The sequence below is a fragment of the Gymnoscopelus microlampas genome, assembly GCF_963454915.1.
Source record: "Gymnoscopelus microlampas genome assembly, chromosome: 6".
NCBI classification, from domain to species: domain Eukaryota; kingdom Metazoa; phylum Chordata; class Actinopteri; order Myctophiformes; family Myctophidae; genus Gymnoscopelus; species Gymnoscopelus microlampas.
This window is the reverse complement of record NC_139943.1, coordinates 28,970,867-28,992,846: the sequence shown is the minus strand read 5'-3', so window position 1 is coordinate 28,992,846 and position 21,980 is coordinate 28,970,867. Positions and strand designations below refer to the sequence as shown.

At 44.0% G+C, this 21,980-nt stretch overlaps 1 protein-coding gene across 2 annotated transcripts in view; it reads right to left on the bottom strand.

Annotated features, from left to right (window-relative positions):
* The window catches only part of wwp2 (WW domain containing E3 ubiquitin protein ligase 2), a 52,619-nt gene that overhangs the window by 10,783 nt on the left and 19,856 nt on the right, over positions 1-21,980 (bottom strand). Inside the window, exons 8-16 of one of the 2 annotated variants that reach the window (XM_084059724.1) lie at positions 20,724-20,967; positions 20,316-20,405; positions 13,781-13,955; positions 7,624-7,681; positions 5,126-5,207; positions 4,026-4,154; positions 1,773-1,851; positions 1,022-1,093; positions 350-438 (exon numbers count right to left, since the gene is read on the bottom strand). In XM_084059724.1, coding sequence (XP_083915850.1) covers positions 350-438; positions 1,022-1,093; positions 1,773-1,851; positions 4,026-4,154; positions 5,126-5,207; positions 7,624-7,681; positions 13,781-13,955; positions 20,316-20,405; positions 20,724-20,967 — 1,018 coding nt within the window. The remainder of the gene's footprint in view (positions 1-349; positions 439-1,021; positions 1,094-1,772; positions 1,852-4,025; positions 4,155-5,125; positions 5,208-7,623; positions 7,682-13,780; positions 13,956-20,315; positions 20,406-20,723; positions 20,968-21,980) is intronic. The other variant, XM_084059725.1, reaches the window with a different exon arrangement.

Below are 21,980 nucleotides of genomic sequence, written 5' to 3'. Positions count from 1 at the left end.
AGGAGGGTAGGATAGTAATAGGAAACGGAGGGAGGAGAGACATAAACTTATATTGAAGGATGGTTGGGGGGGGGGGGGGTCGGAGGTGAAAGGATGGCAAAAAACACAACAACAACCAAATAAACAAGGAACCCATCACCAAAATGGACATAAATGATTGAAAAACAGTTACCTTAAAAAAAAAACTTACACCAAACACACACACACACACACAATCTGACAGTACACAAGACAAGGGCTATGACTGAGCCAGTATGGCCACAATTAAAAGGCTGGTTGGAGGGAAGAACAAGCACACATCGGCTGGAAGACACAAGAACGCCAAAGCTTGTGGAGTGGGTGTTCTCACCTGGCGATGCCCCCATAGTCCAGTCCTTCCTCTCCTCTCATGATGATGTAGAGTCTACGACGCAGGTCGTATGGCTTCACGTTCATGATCTAAAAGAAGAACGGCTACATTGACTCACAGCGTTTAAGGTTAAAACAAATGTCCTAACCTACAAATAGTCAAATCAAGGACTAGGGTCGGGTCATAATTAGCAAATTGATTTGTCTAGTCACTAGACAATCAATTTGCTAATATGTCAGAATATTGTGCACTGTACTGTGTATTCGTCATGCACAGGATCAAAGATGAATGAATAAGTAACCATCTTAACCACTTAACTACTTGTTATGTTTTGATATTTTATGTATGTTATGAGCTTGTAGATCTGCTACAATCAAAATACTTTCAAACCTTTTCTTTCTTTTTTACATTTTCACCTATAATGACTAAACTTGGGATGCCAAAGTTAAAGTGGTAAAAAAAAAGAAAATAAATCAAATGCCAAAAGAACTTCAAATAACAAGTATCTAAAATGTTGCTTTGACAGCTTCATAATTGAACAAAAAAGGCACCCTTCTAGTTTCCCAGCTTGTGTGCATACGGGTATTCTGTACATTGAGTCTTGTGCTCCTATGTTTGCCAACACTGAATGACATGAAATGAAACGATATGTGTGAAGTGTGAGGCTCTTACCTGCTGAAAGGAGTCCTCAAACAGTGTTTGTCTGGACACCGAGATCTTGACATGGCTGGGCAATGCATTGGACTAGAAACATACCAACAAAAAAAAATACATGTGTGAGTCAATAACTCCCTGCCCCCTTATAAAGTTGTTTTGCCGCATTATATAGTACAGTAAAGTGTATTACTGCTGTTTAACGTAGGTTTTTCTTTTCAAGAAATACCTTGGGGAGGACGCTGGATAATATAGATCAGAGACCACAGAGACATTTATAACACTGTACTTACTGTATAAGTATAGTTTACACAGCTTTTACCAACACAAGCTAACTTTTGACCTTTGGCCCTTTTGTCATCACGTTCATGTGACTATGACACAGCCATAACCATATAAGGTGTTCCCAATGCAGCCATGCCCAAATATGGTGCAAACAAATCAGTCAACTCCATGTATGGACACAAAAAGGGGCATGCCCATATATGGGCATATGCTGTTGACATCAGCAATCTCCATATATGGGAATAAAAGGGATAAGGACTGACAGATACAGCAATCTCCATTTATGGGCATATCAACCCTCTATTTCCCCAAAACGTCCTCAATTACAATGTCCACACACAAACTATCATTCTATTTCAAGAACACACAAAAATGAGGCGTGTAGATAAAAAAATAAATAATAATAACTTGTCTACAGTGATTATAAAATCATTCTAACCAAAGCTTTATTGTGACTGTAGGCCAGGTCTGAGTCAGCACTTACATGGCACAGGAAGCGGAACTGGTGGTATTTCCACCTGAAGCTACGATCATATGCACCTGGGGAACCGCCCTGCCGCGACCTATGCACACACGCACACGCGCACACACACACGCGCACACACACACACACACACACACACACACACACACACACACACACACACACACACACACACACACACACACACACACACACACACACACACACACACACACACACACACACACACACACACAGGGGGGAAAGGGAAATTTAAATTTGACACTGTTAAAACAAGGGGAGTCAGTGGAAATCCCCACCCTGCTATATTGCATTTACATTTCTGACATGTCAAGTACAAAGAGCGTAATGCTCATCTCTGCTTACAGATACCACAGAGAGGTGGTATTGGAGTAAACTGCATGAGGCAGCACAGTTGAGGCCCAGCACAGTGACTTCTAATGAAGGGGGTCAGGAGAGAGAGAGCCTCCAGCTATAAACGCTTCAAGAGGCTGAAACAATGCGTATCCAGAAGCCCAGAGCCTGGTCACCACTCTATACTCCACTGTGACCATAGACGTGTTTAGTTCTGCACATAAACAGCAGGAAATAATCAGAAAAACATTGCATGGACCCATTCATTCTCTACCAAGCAGCTCCATATTTACACATCTTGAAGCCATCAAACGTTCAAATCATTCTGGTTGCTGGCTCCAGGAGAAAGTTCCTCATGTTCGCCAATATTGCAAGGACTATACAACGCCAAAAGTAAATGAATCCTTAAGCTGAGTGGCATTCTGGTCTGAGATACTTGATGCGTGTGTGTGGGGCCTGGTGTGCAAAGAAAACAACAGTCACAGTAACAGAGGGAGAAGAAAGCTGCAAGAGGGATAAGACGTAGGTGAGACCAGGCATGCAGCTGTGTTAGTATAATCTCCACCATCCCACAGCACACAGACTGGATATGTGCCCTGTCAGCACTGGAGAATCCGAGACACACGGAGGGGGAGAGAGAGAGAGGGGGAGAGGGACAGAGAGAAGAGAGACACACAGAGGGAGAGAGAGAAGAGAGACACACAGACAGACAAAGTATAGAGAGATAGACAGACAGACAGAGAGAGACAGAGCGAGGGACACAAAAAGATGAGAACAAGAAAGGACACAGCAAAATGACATGACAGAGGAGCGATTGAAAGACAGATCATCAGATACTAAAAGGGAGAGAGAGAGAGAGAGAAAATGTGGAGGCCAGAGTACAGAAAAGAGGCCTCTAATGCAGTGGGATTCTGGTTGGCAAGTGCTGCCAGGCACATCTTGGTTTGGGTTAGGAAATGGAGACCGCAGCGGCAATGTACTGGCCACAGATACAGACTCCTAGTATTCAACGTAAAACACTTAAGACACTCTGAGAACTGTCTGTGACCAGCGGACTAAAAATATAGCATGGAGACCTTCGTATGTTGAAACATCAGCATGAAAAGTAGTTTGCAGACACACAGACGCACACGCGCGCACACAAACAGTATTTGTACAGACAAACAGTCATGCACGCAAATGAACACAAAGCATGCCAGCTTGCATGTACACTTGTACACACAAAAATGCGCAGAGCTACACATACATATCAGAGCTGGATGTTATGGAGCCGTTAGCCCACATTAGCACATTATGACCTGACTTTCTGGGTAGAAATAAGAATACTTATGAGCAAGGCACACATCTATGAGCTTTAGGACAGGGGCAGGGTGTGTGGTGTTTGCATTTTATGAACATGTGCATATGATAAAACACGACTACTTGATGTAAAACACCCAAGTTAATTGTGTGCAATTCGAAGAAATGATTTCTTCTTTGTTTTAATGGCTCTACAAAGAAATTATAATTCCAAAAAGTCAAGCAACGATGAAACATGGCCGCGACAAAGTGATAGATTAACAAATGGGCCCTTCTGCGAAAAAGAAAGGAAGAGGACGGCATTAAACTAAGAGTATTATTTCTGTATTATTGATGTTTTCAGAAAATGAGGGGACTTTTGTTTATGATAATTTGCTACATACCAGACCTAGGTGACATCATTTCAGCACAATATGGATTCAAACAAGAGTTCATGTAACTCAGATACCAAGGCCTCTTTCTGGTTTTGCTTTTGCTTTGCTGTAAAAACTGGCTTGATGCTTGAGACCATTTCCTAAGGACATAAGGTAAGCTTTTGCCTAAGGTCTGTACAAGTACACTGTACCTAAAACAAAGCAGGGGGTCTAAGTGAATATTTACCCTGACTCAAACCCGGGACGAGGGTCTTTAAAGGTGGTGGTGCGAGAGTTGTGATCCACAAAATATCGAACTCCCTCGGCGGTGTACTTCATCTCCCAGCCCGGGGGCAGGGGGGGCTCCTGGATCATCCTGCAACAGGGAGAGGGCAGTGAGCACGGTCCCGGCTGGTGGGTCTCGTCCCCTGGATACAGACATACTGAACTGTCCCTTTCCTACCGTTCCTCCCCCACAACCCCTACTGTAGGTGAATAAACCTGGACCCTAAAATCTGCACTATCCCTCATTATGAACCACAATTTACAGCTATGTGATGGTGAGTTCCTTTGGTCTTTGAAGGATGCTTTGACGTATTCAGATGCCAGTCACTGACACCTTTATACCAGAAGGTATTTGCGATCAGGTCTCTCAAGTACACTCGAAGTGTATGAACTGAAGCTATGGCTATTTTGCTTGCTTCCCCTGAGGACTTTTAGAGGTTAATATCAGAGGTTAATTTCTTAAAAGAGTCCTATATCATTTAACTTTGCACGTCATAAAACTGCTCTTTTAAATCGGTTGACGGGGAAAGGGGAGGATGATAAATGTGAGTGAAGTGGAAATAATAATAATAAAACGTCTTACGGGAAGACAGTGACATGACTGACACATGAACAGCGGCCGATGCCATAAAATGATCACATTATCAACAAACAGATAATGTAAATGTACAATTTCTGTGCAGAAAAAAAAAAAGTTGTTTATTTGCATAACCCCAGACTTTCAATAGTCGGTATTTTCAGTAATAAACCATTACTAACCTGCTAAGAAATAGCCAAAAAATTACTAAAGACCAATCATTGGGCTTTTCCCAAATATGTTGATCTTTCATCCCTGGTTGTAATACAGTGTGATGGTGTGACTGAATGTGGTGTGACAGCATGGCACTTGGTGTTCTAGCGACCAGTTTGTTTTCTGGGGTTAAACTAAATCAAACAAAACGGTGAATGTCAATAATGCTTTCTTATACATCCACAAATGCATACAACAAAGGCAGACATGCAAGCCAACATGCAGGCAATTTTAGCAAACACCCACACCCACACACACAGTTCTAGTCTCACCCTTGGGTTCGTGGATCTTCCCATTGTGTTGTTCGTGTATTGTGGTTGACAAAGTATACTCTCCCATTGTCCTGACGCTTCTCTGTAGTTGAACACAACAGAAAACAATATTTGTGCATTATTAGGACACACAGGAGACTGACAGTAAAGAGAGGATGACATTCAATGAAGTTTATGATTTGGATTCTAAACCGCAAGGAGCAAGAGTATATTGCATGAGACTTGGCTGAAAGACGCCCAGAACAACAGTAAAAGTTATAACAAGAACCACAACAGCTATCAACATAGGCCTGCACTGTGGAATATTACTGGGATCATATGAGCATGATGACAGGCCTTATAATGCTTAGTTAGATGAAGAGAGGAGAAAAGAGGAGAACAGCTGAATCTCACAGTCTTGGTAGAAAAGTGACGAGTCTGTGTGGCATTTCACTGTGGCTGTTCCAAAATGCCTTACGCAGGTCCACCTTTGCCTTTCTAGGTCATGCAAACTTGTGAGCTGGTGCGTGCGCGCGTGTGTGTGTGTGTGTGTGTGTGTGTGTGTCTGCAGGTTGGGGTGTTAGAGAGCAAATGTGACTGAGGTGAACTAGCCACAAGTGAAAGAAGTAGGGAGGTGTTGCAGAAAAGGTTTATGGTCACGTTATAGAGACAATACCATGGTAACTGTTGGTTGCCCTGGACAGAGAATATAGGGCACAAGTCAGTGAGGTTTAGAGAGTGCCAGGTCGAGTGTGTATATGCACAGTACTGTGTTGAGCCATTGGTTTCCAGCCCCCTCCCTTTCCTCTCCCCCATTTCCCTCCATCTCTCTCTGACATCTTTTTCTCATTAACAGGCGTGTGTGGAGGCTGCAGAAACAGTAGCGCTCACATTGCAACTCGTAAGGCTAATATATACTTCCTGTGTTGTATGATGAAAATGAGAACTTTTGAAAACTCACAAAGTATAAATTAGACTTTACTTGCAGCTCTTTCAGCCCACCTTTCTCTCTATTTTCTCTGTTCCCATGCTCGCACGAGTCTTTCAAACAATTCCCCCCCCCCTTCTTCATACCCCCACAATCTCTTCCTTCTCCTTCCCGTTGCCCCTATTTCTTTTAGCCTTTTCTCTTTTCATTTTCTGACCCTGCAAAGGGGAAACAGACGTGGCCGCAGATGAAAAAGAACATGCATGAAAAGTGAATCTGAGTCAGCGATATAATTGTGGTTTTCGCCCTGAGACACCACAGCATGTTGAAAAGGCATCACGGGTAGAATATTACTGAGGGGCTGGAGAGCAACAGCAAGAGAATTAGCTTGTGAAAACGTTAGCAGGGCGGAATTTGCCAGTGTGTATGATTTAACTCTGCACATAAAAAAAATGTCCTTTTCCGGGTTTGAAAATAGATTGGATTATGTAGAATCCCATCAACTACACAGCCTCTGTAATTTGTGGGATTTGAGGCAAAGGAAGTGGTATGTGCATTGTGCATGTACATTATAAATCAGCATGGGTAGTGTATCAAAAAGAAACATTTATCTGAGCTTCACAGCTATAATCACTAATCCATTGGTCCCTATTATGGGGTTGTCATTATAGGTGAAGATTTTCATCTATGTTTTAAAAGTAACAGATCTACAAGTTCATGTCGCATCACAATGCATTGTGAGCTTGTAGATTGGCTATTTCCAAATAGCCCAAGTACAAAATAGGCTTAAGCGGCTAATCAAGCCAACTAACAATTGATCTCTCCCTAGTGTAGCTTATAAGTAAGATATGTGTCTGCTGCTGTCAGGTATTGCTGTTCTGCAAGGGAAGAGAAGCTCACACACGTCAAACCTTTCTCTCACTCTATGCTTACCAAGACTCTCATTCACACCATGACCTTGAAGAAGGAAAACCAAAGTTCTGATAACCCCAACTGGTCAATTCAGGCCGTGATGTAAAATAACATTCACATAAAAACCAGCCATGACTCAGAGGTTCAGTAATGGATGATGGCTATGTATGGGGCTCTCACTCGCGCCTCCTCCGATGATGATGGTTTGAATAGCAGCATCCAAACTAGAACCAACCTTACAAATCACACTCACAGGACCTGTCAAGTCAACTCCATACTCGCTGGCAAAAGGCAATTTATTCAACCATTTTATTACAACAGGTTCAGCTCAGGACAACTTTGTTGCTTGGTGGTTCAGTAACCAAATAACAGCGATGCAATTACACAGCAAAAAAAAAAAACGTAACCAAATGGACCCCTATGGATCACGTCAGGGTCCATTGGGGTCAATTTCTGTGTGGAATGTAAGTACAGATAAAACGTTCTGCAAAGTTCTGATTAGCTGTGCACAGACACACGGACAGATGGACACATACACGGACAGGGGCGAAAACACAAGCTTCGCTTCTCGGGCCGATCGGCCTAGCGAACACAAATATAGGTGTTTGTCTGTATGAGTGGGGGAGGGGGCATTAAGGTGCATGCAAAGAAAGTGTGTGTGCACGCGCGGTGGACTTACCCCATCCCGGAGGAAGTGCACCCAGAGGGTCATTTTCCACTGGAGGAGCTCCGGTCGGCTGAGGGAGAAAAAGAGAGATAGCGCGAGTCCAGTTAGGATAACTTGCTCTCCTTCCCCCTTCTTCCACCTTTTTGTCTTTCTTTCTCTGTCTGTCTTTCTCTGCCTCTCAGTCCTCGTCTTCTTCTCAGTGTCTCTGTGCAGCGACGGTGCAGTGTGAAATTCTTTAATCTGTCCACTCAGCTCCACACTCAGCTCCCACCAGTGTGTGAGAACAAGCATGTGGATATGAGATGAAAAAAGGCCCACACCACTAAAAACAAAATGCACAGAAAAGATTACAGGTACAAGAGGAGGAGAAAAAAAAACTGCAGCAAAAGATGGTAGAAAATGCCTCAGAAACCGCACGGTGGTGTGAGGTGAGCTGAACCCAGATGTGGCAGATTAGGAAATCAACAGCATGAACCAGGGGAGCACACAGTGGTGCTGCAGCAGCTGAGAGCAGTGAGCAGAAGCGAGGTCTCCGTTTGAAGTTTCTCCCGCGCGGTCGCGGGACAGCTCTGACCTACCGAAAGGGCAACCAGCGAGGGCTCGTGTGTGCAGGGCGGCCGGTCAGTAAGTCAGTAAAGCCAAGTCAGTCAGTCAAGCCTTGGCTCTGAATGAGAGAATGGGAGGGAGGGAGGGAGGAGAGAGGGAGGGAGAGAGGGATGGATGGAGGGGGGGGGTGGGGGGGCGTGGGTTGAGGTGGTGGCGGTGGTGGTGGTGGTGGGGGTGATGGGGTGGTGGGGGCTCCTCTCCAGCACGGTGGTACTGGGAGACTGAGGGAGCTGGCTAGCCAGCGGCTCGTATGCCTTCCAAAAACGACACGCTTGGTAGGAGGATAAAACAACGCGCTGTTCCAATGAGCTCACTGGCTGGCCGCAAGCCCCACCCCCCTCCACCCCGGTTCCCCCTCAACCTCCCCACCATCACCCTGGTACCCCTCCCTACCCCATCCTGTTGCAGAAATAATCCTCCTCTCCTCTCCTCTCGTTCCTTCTCTGCCTCTCTCTTCTAATGGTGCTGTGAAAGTAGGCAGGGAGGTGTGATGTCTGAGGGAACTGAGGGAACATTCATGCTTGTTCCAGACTGGACACCCCACCCCCACCCCCAACTCAACCCCTGCCTGACAAAAGGCACCTTTATTCACCCTGCGCCTGGAACAACTGTGGGGTTTACTCAGCCTGCACTCACACATGTGCGCGCTCGCGCTCGCGCACACACACACACACACACACACACACACACACACACACACACACACACACACACACACACACACACACACACACACACACACACACACACACACACACACACACACACACACACACACACACACACACACACACACACACACACATCAAAACCCTAGTGTGTCTTTGTGAGGACCCTGTGTATGTTCCAAAGTGTGGAAAATTTGTGTACAGCAAACAGTCACTCAATGTGTACACGTATATGGTTACTGATACTGGGACACACACATGCGCACACGCGCAACTATTAGGGTGAGTGGAAAAGTAGTTGAAAAGATGCTTGTTGGCACCGGTGGTGACTGATGGTTTTAGGGATTCAGAACGGGATGATGTTCTGAATCAAACGGCCCCATTCAGCTGGACCCCAAACAAACTCCATCAATTGTACTATTCATAGGAGCAACGACTCCTCTCCTCTCATGGATAAGTGTCATAGTACCATTCCCTCCTACAAGGAACGGTGATAAGAACTGCACTTATATTTATGCACGAATTTTCCCTGGAAGCTTCTCCACAAAACGCGATTCATGATTACCCTGAGAATCCATGAAGTAGAGTATTAACCACTGTACGTCAACAGGCGTTATGCAGCATTTCCCAAAACTAATGTGACTGACTGTGCCCATTAAAGTGCCTCTGTCATGGAAAATCCGACGGTGTTCAGATGGAAAGGACTGTGACTGCAGGAAGAAGAGCGGGCATATAGCAGGGTTAAAGGGTGTGTGTGTGTGTGTGTGTGTGTGTGTGTGTGTGTGTGTGTGTGTGTGTGTGTGTGTGTGTGTGTGTGTGTGTGTGTGTGTGTGTGTGTGTGTGTGTGTCACTTCATCGACAGCCAATCTATGCCCGGAGCCCCACCCTTCTGGGGCTATGTGACTAAAAAAGGTAAAAGGAGAATATAATGATATAAAGACATGATGACATCATTTCTACCCTGGCCATTCAGCTCCTCACTAACTTCCAGACAGAGTTCCAGAGAGTGAAGAAAAAGAAAAAAAGAAGAAAAAAAGAATGGAAAAGGAGAAAATAAGGCACAGAGAGAAAGAGAGAGAGAAAGAAAGAACATAAAAATGTGTAAAATAAATGTTAAATGGAATGAAAACATTTAGACTATAGAAAGATTATCCTTAACAGATATGTTTAAACATCAATGATCATGACATGCATATGGCTGCAGCCACACATGCAGTAAAGAAGAATATGAGAAACATTATGTGAAGAAATATATTTTGGTAAATATACATTTTCTTATTAGCAAAATAGTTTTAAAATATATACAGAGAGAGAGCGAGAGCGAGAGAGAGAGAATGCAAGTTTGTGAGTGTGTATATTTGGTCATGTGTGGATCATGTGCCAGTATGAGCATGGGTACATTACATGAGCTCACAACCAGTGTGTGTTTGTGTTCAGGTGTGTGTGAGTGTATAAGACACAGGTTCAATTCAGATAGTGTTGCTGTTAAGGTTCCTTGTTAAAGGAGAGTGGACAGAGGGAGGTAAGAAAGGCCCCTGAAAAAGCAATCGAAGGAAGGCAGGGTAGGTGGGGGGGAGATTGATTTGAGGGTGGACAGGAAGAGTGGAAGCTGGATATATTTATAAGTGCACTAAAAAAAGATTACAGAAGCAGGCAAGTGAAATTGTTGAAGATAAAGAAAAGATTTTTGGTAGATGTATGAGACGGGGGAATTTGGACGGGGGTAAAAAAGAGGGGATTCTGCAGGAGGCAGAGGAAAAGGGGGTATGCTGGTAAATGTAGAGAAAAAGGGGGGACTTTGGGAGAGGGAGAGCCGGAAACGGCATTTAATGACTCTGAGACCACTCTCTCTGGGGTTCCTAACGAGCTGCAATTACCCTGCGCGCACGCACGCGCACACACACACACACACACACACACACACACACACACACACACACACACACACACACACACACACACACACACACACACACACACACACACACACACACACACACACACACACACACACACACACACACACACACACACAAGAATGCAATGGCCAGCTTGTGCATGAGTGAGAGCTCTTGTGCGTGCATGCTAACCATTGTTTTTGCCAATCAACATTTACATTTAGTGCAGGACTTTGTGGGTGTGTATAATCCTGATTCCTAACTTGTAGTTCTGTGAGGGTGTGTGAGTGTGTGAGTGTGTGTGTGTGTGTGTGTGTGTGTGTGTGTGTGTGTGTGTGTGTGTGTGTAGGTGTGTGTTGGGCCATTAGAGTGTCATGGTCCATTTAAAAGACGGCTGACCCCTGAACTTGCTCATTGTCATGTGCTAACGCAGAAATGTAGCACCTGACCTCCACATTACAGTGCCGTGAGCACATCTACTTAAACACACACACACTGCACAACACAACACATGACTCAACAGTAGGCACGTACACGCATCCGCCTGCATTGACATACACACAAATCCAGACATAGACAGTGATGGTCTGCATGAAAAACAACACACAGTGAAGCTAAACGCATGAGGCCATATCACGGCAGGATGCCATCATGGAGGTCTGAATCCGCTCTTATCTGGCCCACAGCAAGTCTGGTAGGTGATGTCAAAGTCCCCAAATCCCACTTCAACCTCGGTGTGTCTGCAGTGAGTGAGTGAGTGAATGTGTGTGAATGTGTGTGTGTGTGTGTGTGTGTGTGTGTGTGTGTGTGTGTGTGTGTGTGTGTGTGTGTGTGTGTGTGTGTGTGTGTGTGTGTGTGTAGTCGAGGCTACATATAGGTATGTGTATGTGCACACAGTCTTACCTCCTTTGTGTGTGTGTGTGCGTGTGTGTGTGTGTGTGTGTGTGTGTGTGTGTGTGTGTGTGTGTGTGTGTGTGTGTGTGTGTGTGTGTGTGTGTGTGTGTGTGTGTGTGTGTGTGTGTGTGTGTATATTGAGGGATACATGCGGGTATGTGTATACAGTATGTGCACACAGTTTAACATCCTTTGTGTGTGTGTGTGTGTGTGTGTGTGTGTGTGTGTGTGTGACTGCCTCAACCCCTGCATGTTCCGCTCTTGTTCACACACACTGGGTCCAGAAATAGCCATTGCTATCAGCGGTGGGGGCATTCCAAAACAGAACTCTGGACTCTCCACATGGAGGGCAGACCTGCCACTTGGCTTTTCTCAGACAGGGTCAGGGAGGGAAGGATGGATGGAGGGAGTGAGAGAGAGAAGGAGGGAGGGAGGGAGTGGTAAAGGGGATTTCAGCTTGACTTGACTTTAGGCTGAGAATGTACTGTAAACCCCCAGACTCAGCCAAACAAGCCTAACTTTTGCCCTAAACCCCAAACCTGGCCCATGTGGCATAGCGTGTTGTGAGCTCAACCACTTAAGCCACATTTAAAAAATAGGTGCCATTAGGTATGGGTGGAGGGAAAGAAGGCATAGATGACAAAAGGAGGGATCGACAGACATGAGAGAAGGCTAGGGTTTGCATACCGGACAGAACAGAGAAAAAGAGTAAAGGTGTAAGACAGGGAAGTCAATGAGGGCCATGTGGGTAGGACACAATGAGCAAAAGAGGGAAATGGATGATGGATGGATGAAGGGATGGAGAGATGGGTGAGAGGGGGATGCAGGGCTGGATGGGGGGAGATTGTTAGGAAGTCAGAGGAGGTGGAGGTTATTCTGGACACAAACTCAGAAAATGGCTGTGTTGTTGATGGAGGGTGGGAGTGGGACAGCTCTAGGGATGGACACACACACACGCTCACACACAGACGCACACACACCGTTTTAGAAGCTGGGAGGGGTCTTTTAATAGGAGCCTGTAACAGTTTTAAGGCTGCTTTTACTAATGGTGCGTACCAAGGAACGCCCAGTTCAGAATGGACTGTTGTTGGAGCTCTATAAGTCTTAACTGTCAGGGTGAAACTTGACCTTGGCTGCTTTTGCTGAGAGGACAGCTATTGTCAAAGAGGGGACCACTCCTGCAATGACTGGAAAAATACTAAAACCAAGTCTCAAATAACATTGCTTGGCCCCGTAGTGTACATACTGACCATCAGCCAACAAAGAAACCATAGTGGAGCCCATGTGTGAGATTTACTGGTGGCTTCCTAGATTTCATCATGACATACTGACTACTGACAATAAATGTGATATTAGCTCTTACAAGCACTGTCGTGTACCTCCCTTTGTTTCCTCTCCCGACATCGCTGGGTCGACTCTAATATATAAAACGTTGGAAAAATTGTAGTAATATATTGCAAAAATTGGCCTCCTGGTGGCGCTATAATAGGGCAATGTTAAAAGGGTGGCATTTCTTCCTCGGCCTAGTGGGGATGTGCGTGCAAAATGTCACGGAAATCGCACGTTGTGTTCATGATTTGAGGTATTTTGTTAAAAACGGAGCACTCCTGCAAATTTGGAAGCCAATCTTAACCAATCAGGGTAGAATATGAAAAATCTGAAAGCCTGGTTTCGTTTAATGACTACAGAGATACTGTGTATCGATTTGCGTGATGTTTGGACAAAATCTGTAGGAGTACCGTCAAAAAATGTGTTTAGCAAAAATCCGCCTCCTGGTGGCGCTGTTTGTGACAACCCGCTGAACCCGGTCACTTACAACCTGTTGTGGAATCATTGCCACCCACAACCATGAGGAGCTGATGTTTACGCTGTTTCAGCTAAGCTATGTCTGCTGTTAACACAACTTGGATTCGAGGATCTCTAAAGCGCCCCCTCGCTCATAAAACAGACCATTATAAGTTTGCAGGCAGAATGACGGAACAGAATGACTGATGGACAGAGGTTACCTTAATATATAATAGGATGTTGTGCAATCCTCTGTGTTAATTTATCAATTTGTAACTGAGAGAGTGTACAGATGTTAATGAGAGCTTGTCGTGTTACCTGGTAGAGGAAGCGCTGGCTGAACTGGTGCATGGCTCCTTGTAGCTGGCTGCGCTGGCTCTGCCATTGCTCGTAGTTGCGGACTGACTCGGCGGTGGGCCTCTGCCATGTGGTTGTTCTGGTGTTGTGGTCCACATAGTAGAACCTACCCCGCTGGTCCACACGCTTCTCCCAGCTAGAGAAAGAGAGAGAGAGAATGAGTCAGAGGGAACAGTCTGTTTGCGTCTTTTAACGTATTATTAAAGCGACAGTGGGTGGATGCATCACATCTCCCAAAAGCTTAACATTCAGAGAAGGAATGGCAGGAGAGAAAGAAAAGATGGGAGAAGCGATAGACTGATGAAGGATCAGTTGAGAGAAATATGACACCCATATTGTCAAAAAGCAGAGAAAATTGTACGTTCTCCAGAAAGTACATGTCTATTGGGCATTCTCTTGTATCTGACTGCGTTTCTATCTATTTGTGTCATGAGTACATATGATCCACAAAGAACACAAATATTAAGCAGCAAATAAAGTAACGCAAGTTTTATTCAGAACAAGGTCCAATACACTGCGAGTAAATGGCATCAACCTGTATGAATGACGCATCAACTATGTCAATAGTTTTGTGTGTGTGTGTGTGTGTAGGGGGGGGGTAAATTGTTTGGACAATGACAAGAACAAAGATATGAATTGTCCCACAGACACACAGACAGTCAGACAAACACACGCATACACAGAACAACATGAGTGAATTCCCTGGGCTCTGCAGAACTGAGTGTTGTTCTGCTACAAAGGCTGCCGCTATTCTGATATCTCTGACTTAAACAGAGCAGAATTTGGTAGAGCAAACAGCTACGACTTCCATATGCTAACAAAAACAGTGCAGACACAGATACGGTCCAGCAGCCTGGTGCACACGCGCACACACATGGAAAGATACAGTCAATAAGTGCAAATCTATAAAAACCGACAGACACACGCACACACACAGTCAGTCACCCTCAGACCCTCTCTCTCTCCCATACATGCATACATGTGTACATACACACACACACACACACACACACACACACACACACACACACACACACGCATACATGTGTACATACACACACACACACACACACACACACACACACACACACACACACACACACACACACACACACACACACACACACACACACACTTAAGAAAGCAAAAAGTCTCTGACTAAATGCATGCACACAGTTGCCCAAAGGGAGCTTTTAGTTTGCTTGGCCCTCCCATTTCCTGAGGGAGAAGCACAAGTCTCCGACAGAGACTGTGGCTCCAAGCACAGGAGTGAACAAGGAAACCTGTGAATTAACTCTCCCAACTCTGCATGCATTACACAGCAGCTATTAATGCACAGTCACACAGTTTGCCAGCACATGCATGCAAATACACACTTGCACATGTATAGGCAGAGGCAAGTACAGAGTTACCTAGAGAGAAGAAATAGTGAAATAAAGATGCAGACCTACAGTATGAGATCCACAGGAAAATTGTTCTAAAGTGGCACCAGGACACACCCCATGCATCCATTTATTTTAGTACCATTAAAACATTATGGACGTATCCCAGTTAGCTCTATAGTGCCAAGCCCAACCCTTCCAGCAGGCTTGTCAGACCAACTTCTCTGGTAGTACTAATATTTATACTATTCTTATTTAACCCAGTAGCAGATGGATGTGAATTTAATTTAACTGAAGAGTGATGCTACTGGCTAGTTTTAAAATGACAAGAAACAAGCAACAGTTTAATACAAGTTATGAATTCGGTTATTGTGTAGTGATAAGTCATGAGATAATAATGAAAATACATTTTATTTGTAACAAGTGCTATAAGTATCGTGTTGCAAGAAACTTAAAGCTTGCCATGTAACTGGTGCCCACTGCTCCTAATAGTTAGGATGGGTAAATCCAGTCAACGAATTCCAGGTATGTGCAAATATACTTTGCACAACAACAACTAAAGGAGATATTATGATTTTAAATGTTGTTATCCAGCACCATGTTACCTGTATAAAGCCTAGTATACACAGTCAGTGATACATTAAAATACCTATACCCAAAGACATACAGACTCATTTTGATTCTACTAAACTCTACATTCAATACCTGTTTGTAAATATGGCCTATGGCCAAATGTTTGTATTCTATCCACCATTAGCAGGCTGACCGACTTTTAGGAGAAAACAAGGCTTTCAGAAAATATTCTGGACTGTAATTGTGATGAAAAACATTGTTGTCATTTGCAAGTACAATATTTAGGTATTAGGTCATTTTAAGGTGTTCAGAGAGCGTAATACAGTCTACAGTAAGCCACCAAATAGGATTTAAATACGCAAGTTTGAATGGTTTTACTGGCCTGATCTGGGTAATAGCAACAAGTTATCTAGCAAAGTCAGAAACAATAGTATAAAACTGCAAAGCAAAAAGTAGCAGCATAATACTCTCTTCTCTACAGTTCAGCATCTTGAACTCAGTCCTCAGCCTGGCATGACAGAACTTATCAGATAAAGACTGATTTATACTCAGTTGTGTCCACAGAAAATAGCAGATCTACAAGCTCACGACATGACTCACTGCGAGCTTGTAGAATGTCTGTTTACAGTGTGTTATACCAGCGTGCAACTAAATTACCCTTAAGTTATCAAACCCAAAGGCTACAGGAAATTGTAACAGCCTTTACCTACAGTACCTCCCCACCCCCCAAGCACACATATAGATTAGAAGTGCATGATGATATATCAGACCTTCACAGAAAATGTTCTGGTTTCATCAAAATATAGCTTTACACAAGATAAACTTCTTTGCTCACACAGCACAGAGACATCAGATCAAGTCAAGATTTGGACTTAATATCATGCCCAGATAGGTGTAGAACCCAAGGTTCTCCCTAAGTTTGACATTGCTTTAATTCAATTCAAGGCAAGCTAAAGACTTATGTAAAGACAAGCTCTATAGTGTTGGTTCATGAGCAAGCAGAAATCCTGACAATATAGCTCAGTGTTTTGACCTTGAGCGGGGATATGAATATGATAGGTCTGGATAATAATGTCAGTGTTCCGAAACCTTTGTAGCCTCCAGCCCAAATGAGAAATTTGTTCTGTCACCCTGGGAGCTGGCCTCATTAAAACAAATTGCCAAGTTGGGACCCACACCAGGAATAGTCTGGATGCGATTGGTGCAGTGTTGGTCACAGTGCAACAGAAATGTGTATTTGCTGCATATTCACAGGCTTAATGCAAGGGTAACGGAAATAACAGGGTGAATGACATTTGTCAATATGTTTTTTTTGTTATTAACCACATGAAGCCTAGCATCCTAATAGACGGATCCCTGAGCCCCACTCCCCAATAGCAATTGTTTAATGCTAGCTTAGCAACTGTTGCTATCCGCCATATGGGTACACACTCCAGTCACATATCATGGGAGTCAATGCAAGCACGTACACGATAATTAGCAACATTAATAACACAAATAGGAATACCATGATAACTCTATGGTGAAACAGTGTTTCTGGGTGATCTGCAACAGTCATTCCAAGTACTCAGAGCGGTTGGAGGGGGCATTTGTCATCCATTTCTCCAAGCTGAAATCTACATTGACAACAGCAGGCTGTGGCTGTGCTGCCTAACACACACACACAGAGCTCAATGTTGGGAAAATTACGTGAGGTGAGGTGATGACGAGAATATAACTAATTATAATGACATTAATCGTAATAAAGGTACAAATCATATAAAACAAATGTTAAAATCCTTAGTGATACTGATGTGTTGTCATGGTCACTTAACTTTAGCATGGTGCTGCATCCTGAATCATTCTCCAATTAGATTCATGAACATGTACTGTATTTGTGATGAAGACTCCGAAAGGAGTCTTGGGGACGGGGTTGGTTTCAAGTTCTAGTTCAACAAACCAGAATCATGGAGCAATGTACTGTTTTAATGTTAAAGTGTTTATTCATTCGTTTGTCTATTTATTAGAAGCGACCATTTGTAGTCTTAATTACCATGCGGTACACAAACACTCCTGTCCGGTGATATATAGTTAACTTAGTTGATTGATTTACATGCGGTTTCTCCATCTTTCTTTGGGAGTGATAAACATTTGCCTGTATTTTGTTTGTTGAAATAGTAATGTCATGCACATACAGTACATTTCCAGTGCATGCTGCAGGCCTTGTTGTCAAGATTTGGAAGAAATTTGGAAGCTCTGGCTCCAAAAATGATATATTATTTTATGTGGCAAATCCTTTATATCCCACTGCAAACCAATGTGAGTGCTGTCAAAACTAGGGTTGTATGTCTAACCTAAGGGCGGAGCTTAGCGAACGTATATTCTGGTCATGTCATATAGGCAAACATTTGGTGAAAATAGCAGATCTACAAGCTAGCTACTAAGCAACGTATTGCAACCTGACACATTGTGAGCTTGTAGATCGGCTATTTGCGGCAAAGAGAATTGTTGTAAATGGGAAAAAAGGAGTGGACCGAGTATAGACGAAGACCCCAGGGGGACTCAAGTCAATTAACTGTTTAAGTGGTTAATTAAGGGTGGTGTGTGGCACCTCCTGATGTAACGACAATGAGCAGCAATATAATGAGCTTGCAATAAAGTTCTGACCTTTAGTTTTAGAGACCAGGTATTAAGCTAGCTAAGTCAGAAACACTAAAGAATATGCACCAGTTGCACTCAGTCTCATCGCAACATCTCCAACACAGAGTCTGTCCAAAGATGGGATTCATTATTTAGGATTCTAAAACCTAGATTGCCTGAGTCCCTACTAAACAGTTCCTGGTGCGTACATCTGGAACGCTAACCCAGCGCTAGTCTGGTAATTGATCCTCTGAAGGGCCCAGGCGGCCATCAGCCAACACAGTGCTGTACGGGCGTACATGTGCCTCTAAGAAAGGACTTTTGTTCTCTGGCCCCAACTCTCTCATTGCCTCTCTGGAAAAACTGAGATGGGGGTGGCGGGGCTGACCTTTTCCTAAAAGCAGTTTCTCTATCATGCACACATGACCGCACACATGCACGCACGCATGCAAGTGAGAATCAATAAGTAATTGTTGGAATAAAAATGTCATGAAAATGCTGGTGGTGTTGGTGACTTTTAATGCTATACATTAAGAGGTGAATTGAGAAAATGATTACAGCTTTACACACACACACACAAAACAACGTGGGTGATTTAGAGCGAGTCAGAGGTGGGGGACAATGTACTGCATATGGTTGTGTCCAAAAACATAAAACACACGCATGGAGAAAAGAAACTGAGTAGGCTTGGTTAGGGCAACGTCTCAGTAATGCAAAACAAGTCAGAGATTCGATTGATATAGTAAAAACTTTGGAAACCGGCATGATTTTTAGATTATACTGGTGTCCCAGTATAATCTTAACTGCATTTTAATTTGAACTGCATTCGAAATTATTATTACCTACCCTGTTATCCTAGAATCACATGCAGCATTATGTCACCATGAGGAGAGAATTACTACACAAGCAAATACAACACTGACATGACAATTATCTAAATTCAGTGACCCTTATGCTTCTCCATTACCCTAATTTGGAGTGAAATTCTGACTTCAAATAGTTTGAAAATTATTTCCAAACAGAGGGCTTCCTCCAATGCAAACACTCTTCTTGTCAACTTTTGTTCTATTCAGTTCAAACTGCAATTCAGGCCACTGGTCTATTTTCTGCTGGGCCTCTCTTTTAACTACTTCCAACCTGGCAGCCCTATTCTGGGCATGTCATAATAGGCAAACAATCGGCGAAAATAGGCAAACATTCTGCAAAAATCTACAAAACTCACAGTTTGTAGACCTGCTATGTTCAGCATCCAGATTTGGTGTATAGGGACAAAAAGAGGGGGTCAGGTACAGACCCCTGGGGTCAACGAAGTATATAGGGTTTAAATGGTTAACACCAGTTGAAATTAATATAGGAAAATATTATAAATATTTGTTGGCCGTCTATCTTACTGGTGAAAGGCTTGGTAAGTGACAAGTGTGGTGCTACAACACACAAACTCACAAACACACACATGCCCCTGACCTCACATACTGTTCTGTGCCTAACGACAGACAGCAAGTCCAGCAGGGATAGATGTTGAGAATGTTCACAAGATGGCAGAATACCGTGCCAGTAAAATCATATCTGTTTACTTAATTTAATTTAATTTAACTCTGGGAGTGTCAGCGTCACTCAGAAATTTACTGCACACTTTCCATACAGATACATGCACTTGCACGCACTCACGCACAACTTGCCTCACTCTCTATCACACACACCAAAGCATACTATAAGCATACATATCTATATATCCTATCATTGAACTACTATTGTGTTGATGTTCACTGTCCTGTGAGGGATCAAAAAAGGGTCACTCAATCAACAAATCAGTGCATGCGCGCACACACATCCGCACACACATCCGCACACACACGCGCGCGCACACACACACACACACACACACACACACACACACACACACACACACACGTGAGACATACCCAGGTGGCAGTGGTCTCTCCCAGGTGGTTGTTTTGGTGTTGTGGTCGACATAGTACACTCTACCGTGAGGCAGCACCCTCTGCTCCCAGCTACAGTATATCCACAGGTTGAGTTAAGAGATTGAGATTGAGAAAGGGAGAGAGAAAGAGAGAGATAGACAGATGGGAAGACAGGGAGAGCTAGAGTCAAACAAGGATAATTAGATATGTCAAGTTTCATAATAAATTTGGTTGAGTCAAAACGTTCCTCCAGTGTTCAGCTGCTGTTCAAGCTGCCTGAACCCCACTATACTCTCTCTCTATGTGCTCCTCTCCCTGCCCCTCCCCAACGCTCGCCTGCCCTTTCTCTTGCCAACCTCCTGCCCCTCCCTGTCCTCAAGAGCTCTATACTCTCCCCAGTGCTCCTACCCAGCCGGGAGTGTGTCTGGGACGGGCTCTGCGGGGGGGTTGCCGGCCTGCTCTGTACCGGAGGTCCCGGTAGGTCCAGGCTCTGCCGGTGGGGCCAGGCCCGGGGCCTCTGGACCTGGAGAGGGACTGCCGCTGCTGCTGCTGGAGGCTGGGGGTCTGACAGACGGGGAGGACTGTGGGGGCGCATGGCGGGTCGGGCCACCGCGGCCGTTCTCCAGTCCATTGGACGTCAGTTCAACTTTGCCTTGGAGAGGAGAGGAGAGGATGATAGGAGGAGTGAGGGAGGGAGGGAAGGAAGAAAAGAAGGTGGGGAAAGAGGACGGTGAGATAATATTATTTACCACTTAATACCTGACAGCACTTTTTGTAGTCATGATCTGATCTCACTTACAAATACGTGTATGTATGTATGTTGTCAGACCATATACAACTTTAATAGCTTAAAGGCCTCTAGTTTGAAGTTGGTAGAGTCCATGTTTATCTGCAGAGCAACTGATGTGTCTGAAAGTTTGAGTCAGAGGAAATCAGAGACAGATTAAAAAGGTGGGCCTCGGAACAACACACCAAAAGAATACTGGCTTTTATTACATTTTATATCTGCATTTATTGCCTAATCAGTCTATGTAGTTCTCAAAATAAAGGGGAAGAAGAACGTAATATTTGTTTGCCAGTTATATATGGCCGTCAAACATGCACTGTTTGAATATTGCTGACACACCCACATCAGGAAAGCCACATCCATGGCGAGATTGGCGACCATTTCGGCTAATTTGGGAATCTCTGTGCTGATGGGCTATTTTGTAAGCTTCTGCATGGAACTTAGACAAACCACAGTGCTGGGTAGTGCACCAGATTACCTCACTAAAATTACAGGTTTATTATACTGGTACAATACAAAGGTATGTGTATCCTATTCCTATAATAATTGGGAGGCTAATAGACATAGCCATAAACAAACCCGATACGCCCATATATAGGCATGTCACTATGACTCCGCCTTAACCATAAACAAACCCGATACACCCATAAATAGGCATGTTTGTACATCCAGTTGTCCAGGGCATATATATAGATATCCAGTTGCCCAGAACCACCAATCCATATATGGGCATGCCAATATATGGGCATATAATGATGACATCAGGGATTTCCATATATGGGCGTAAAAGGGACTAAGACTGACATATACAGAGATCTCCATATATGGGCATTTAAGGGACACAGACAGATACAGGGATCTCCATATAAAGGCACTAA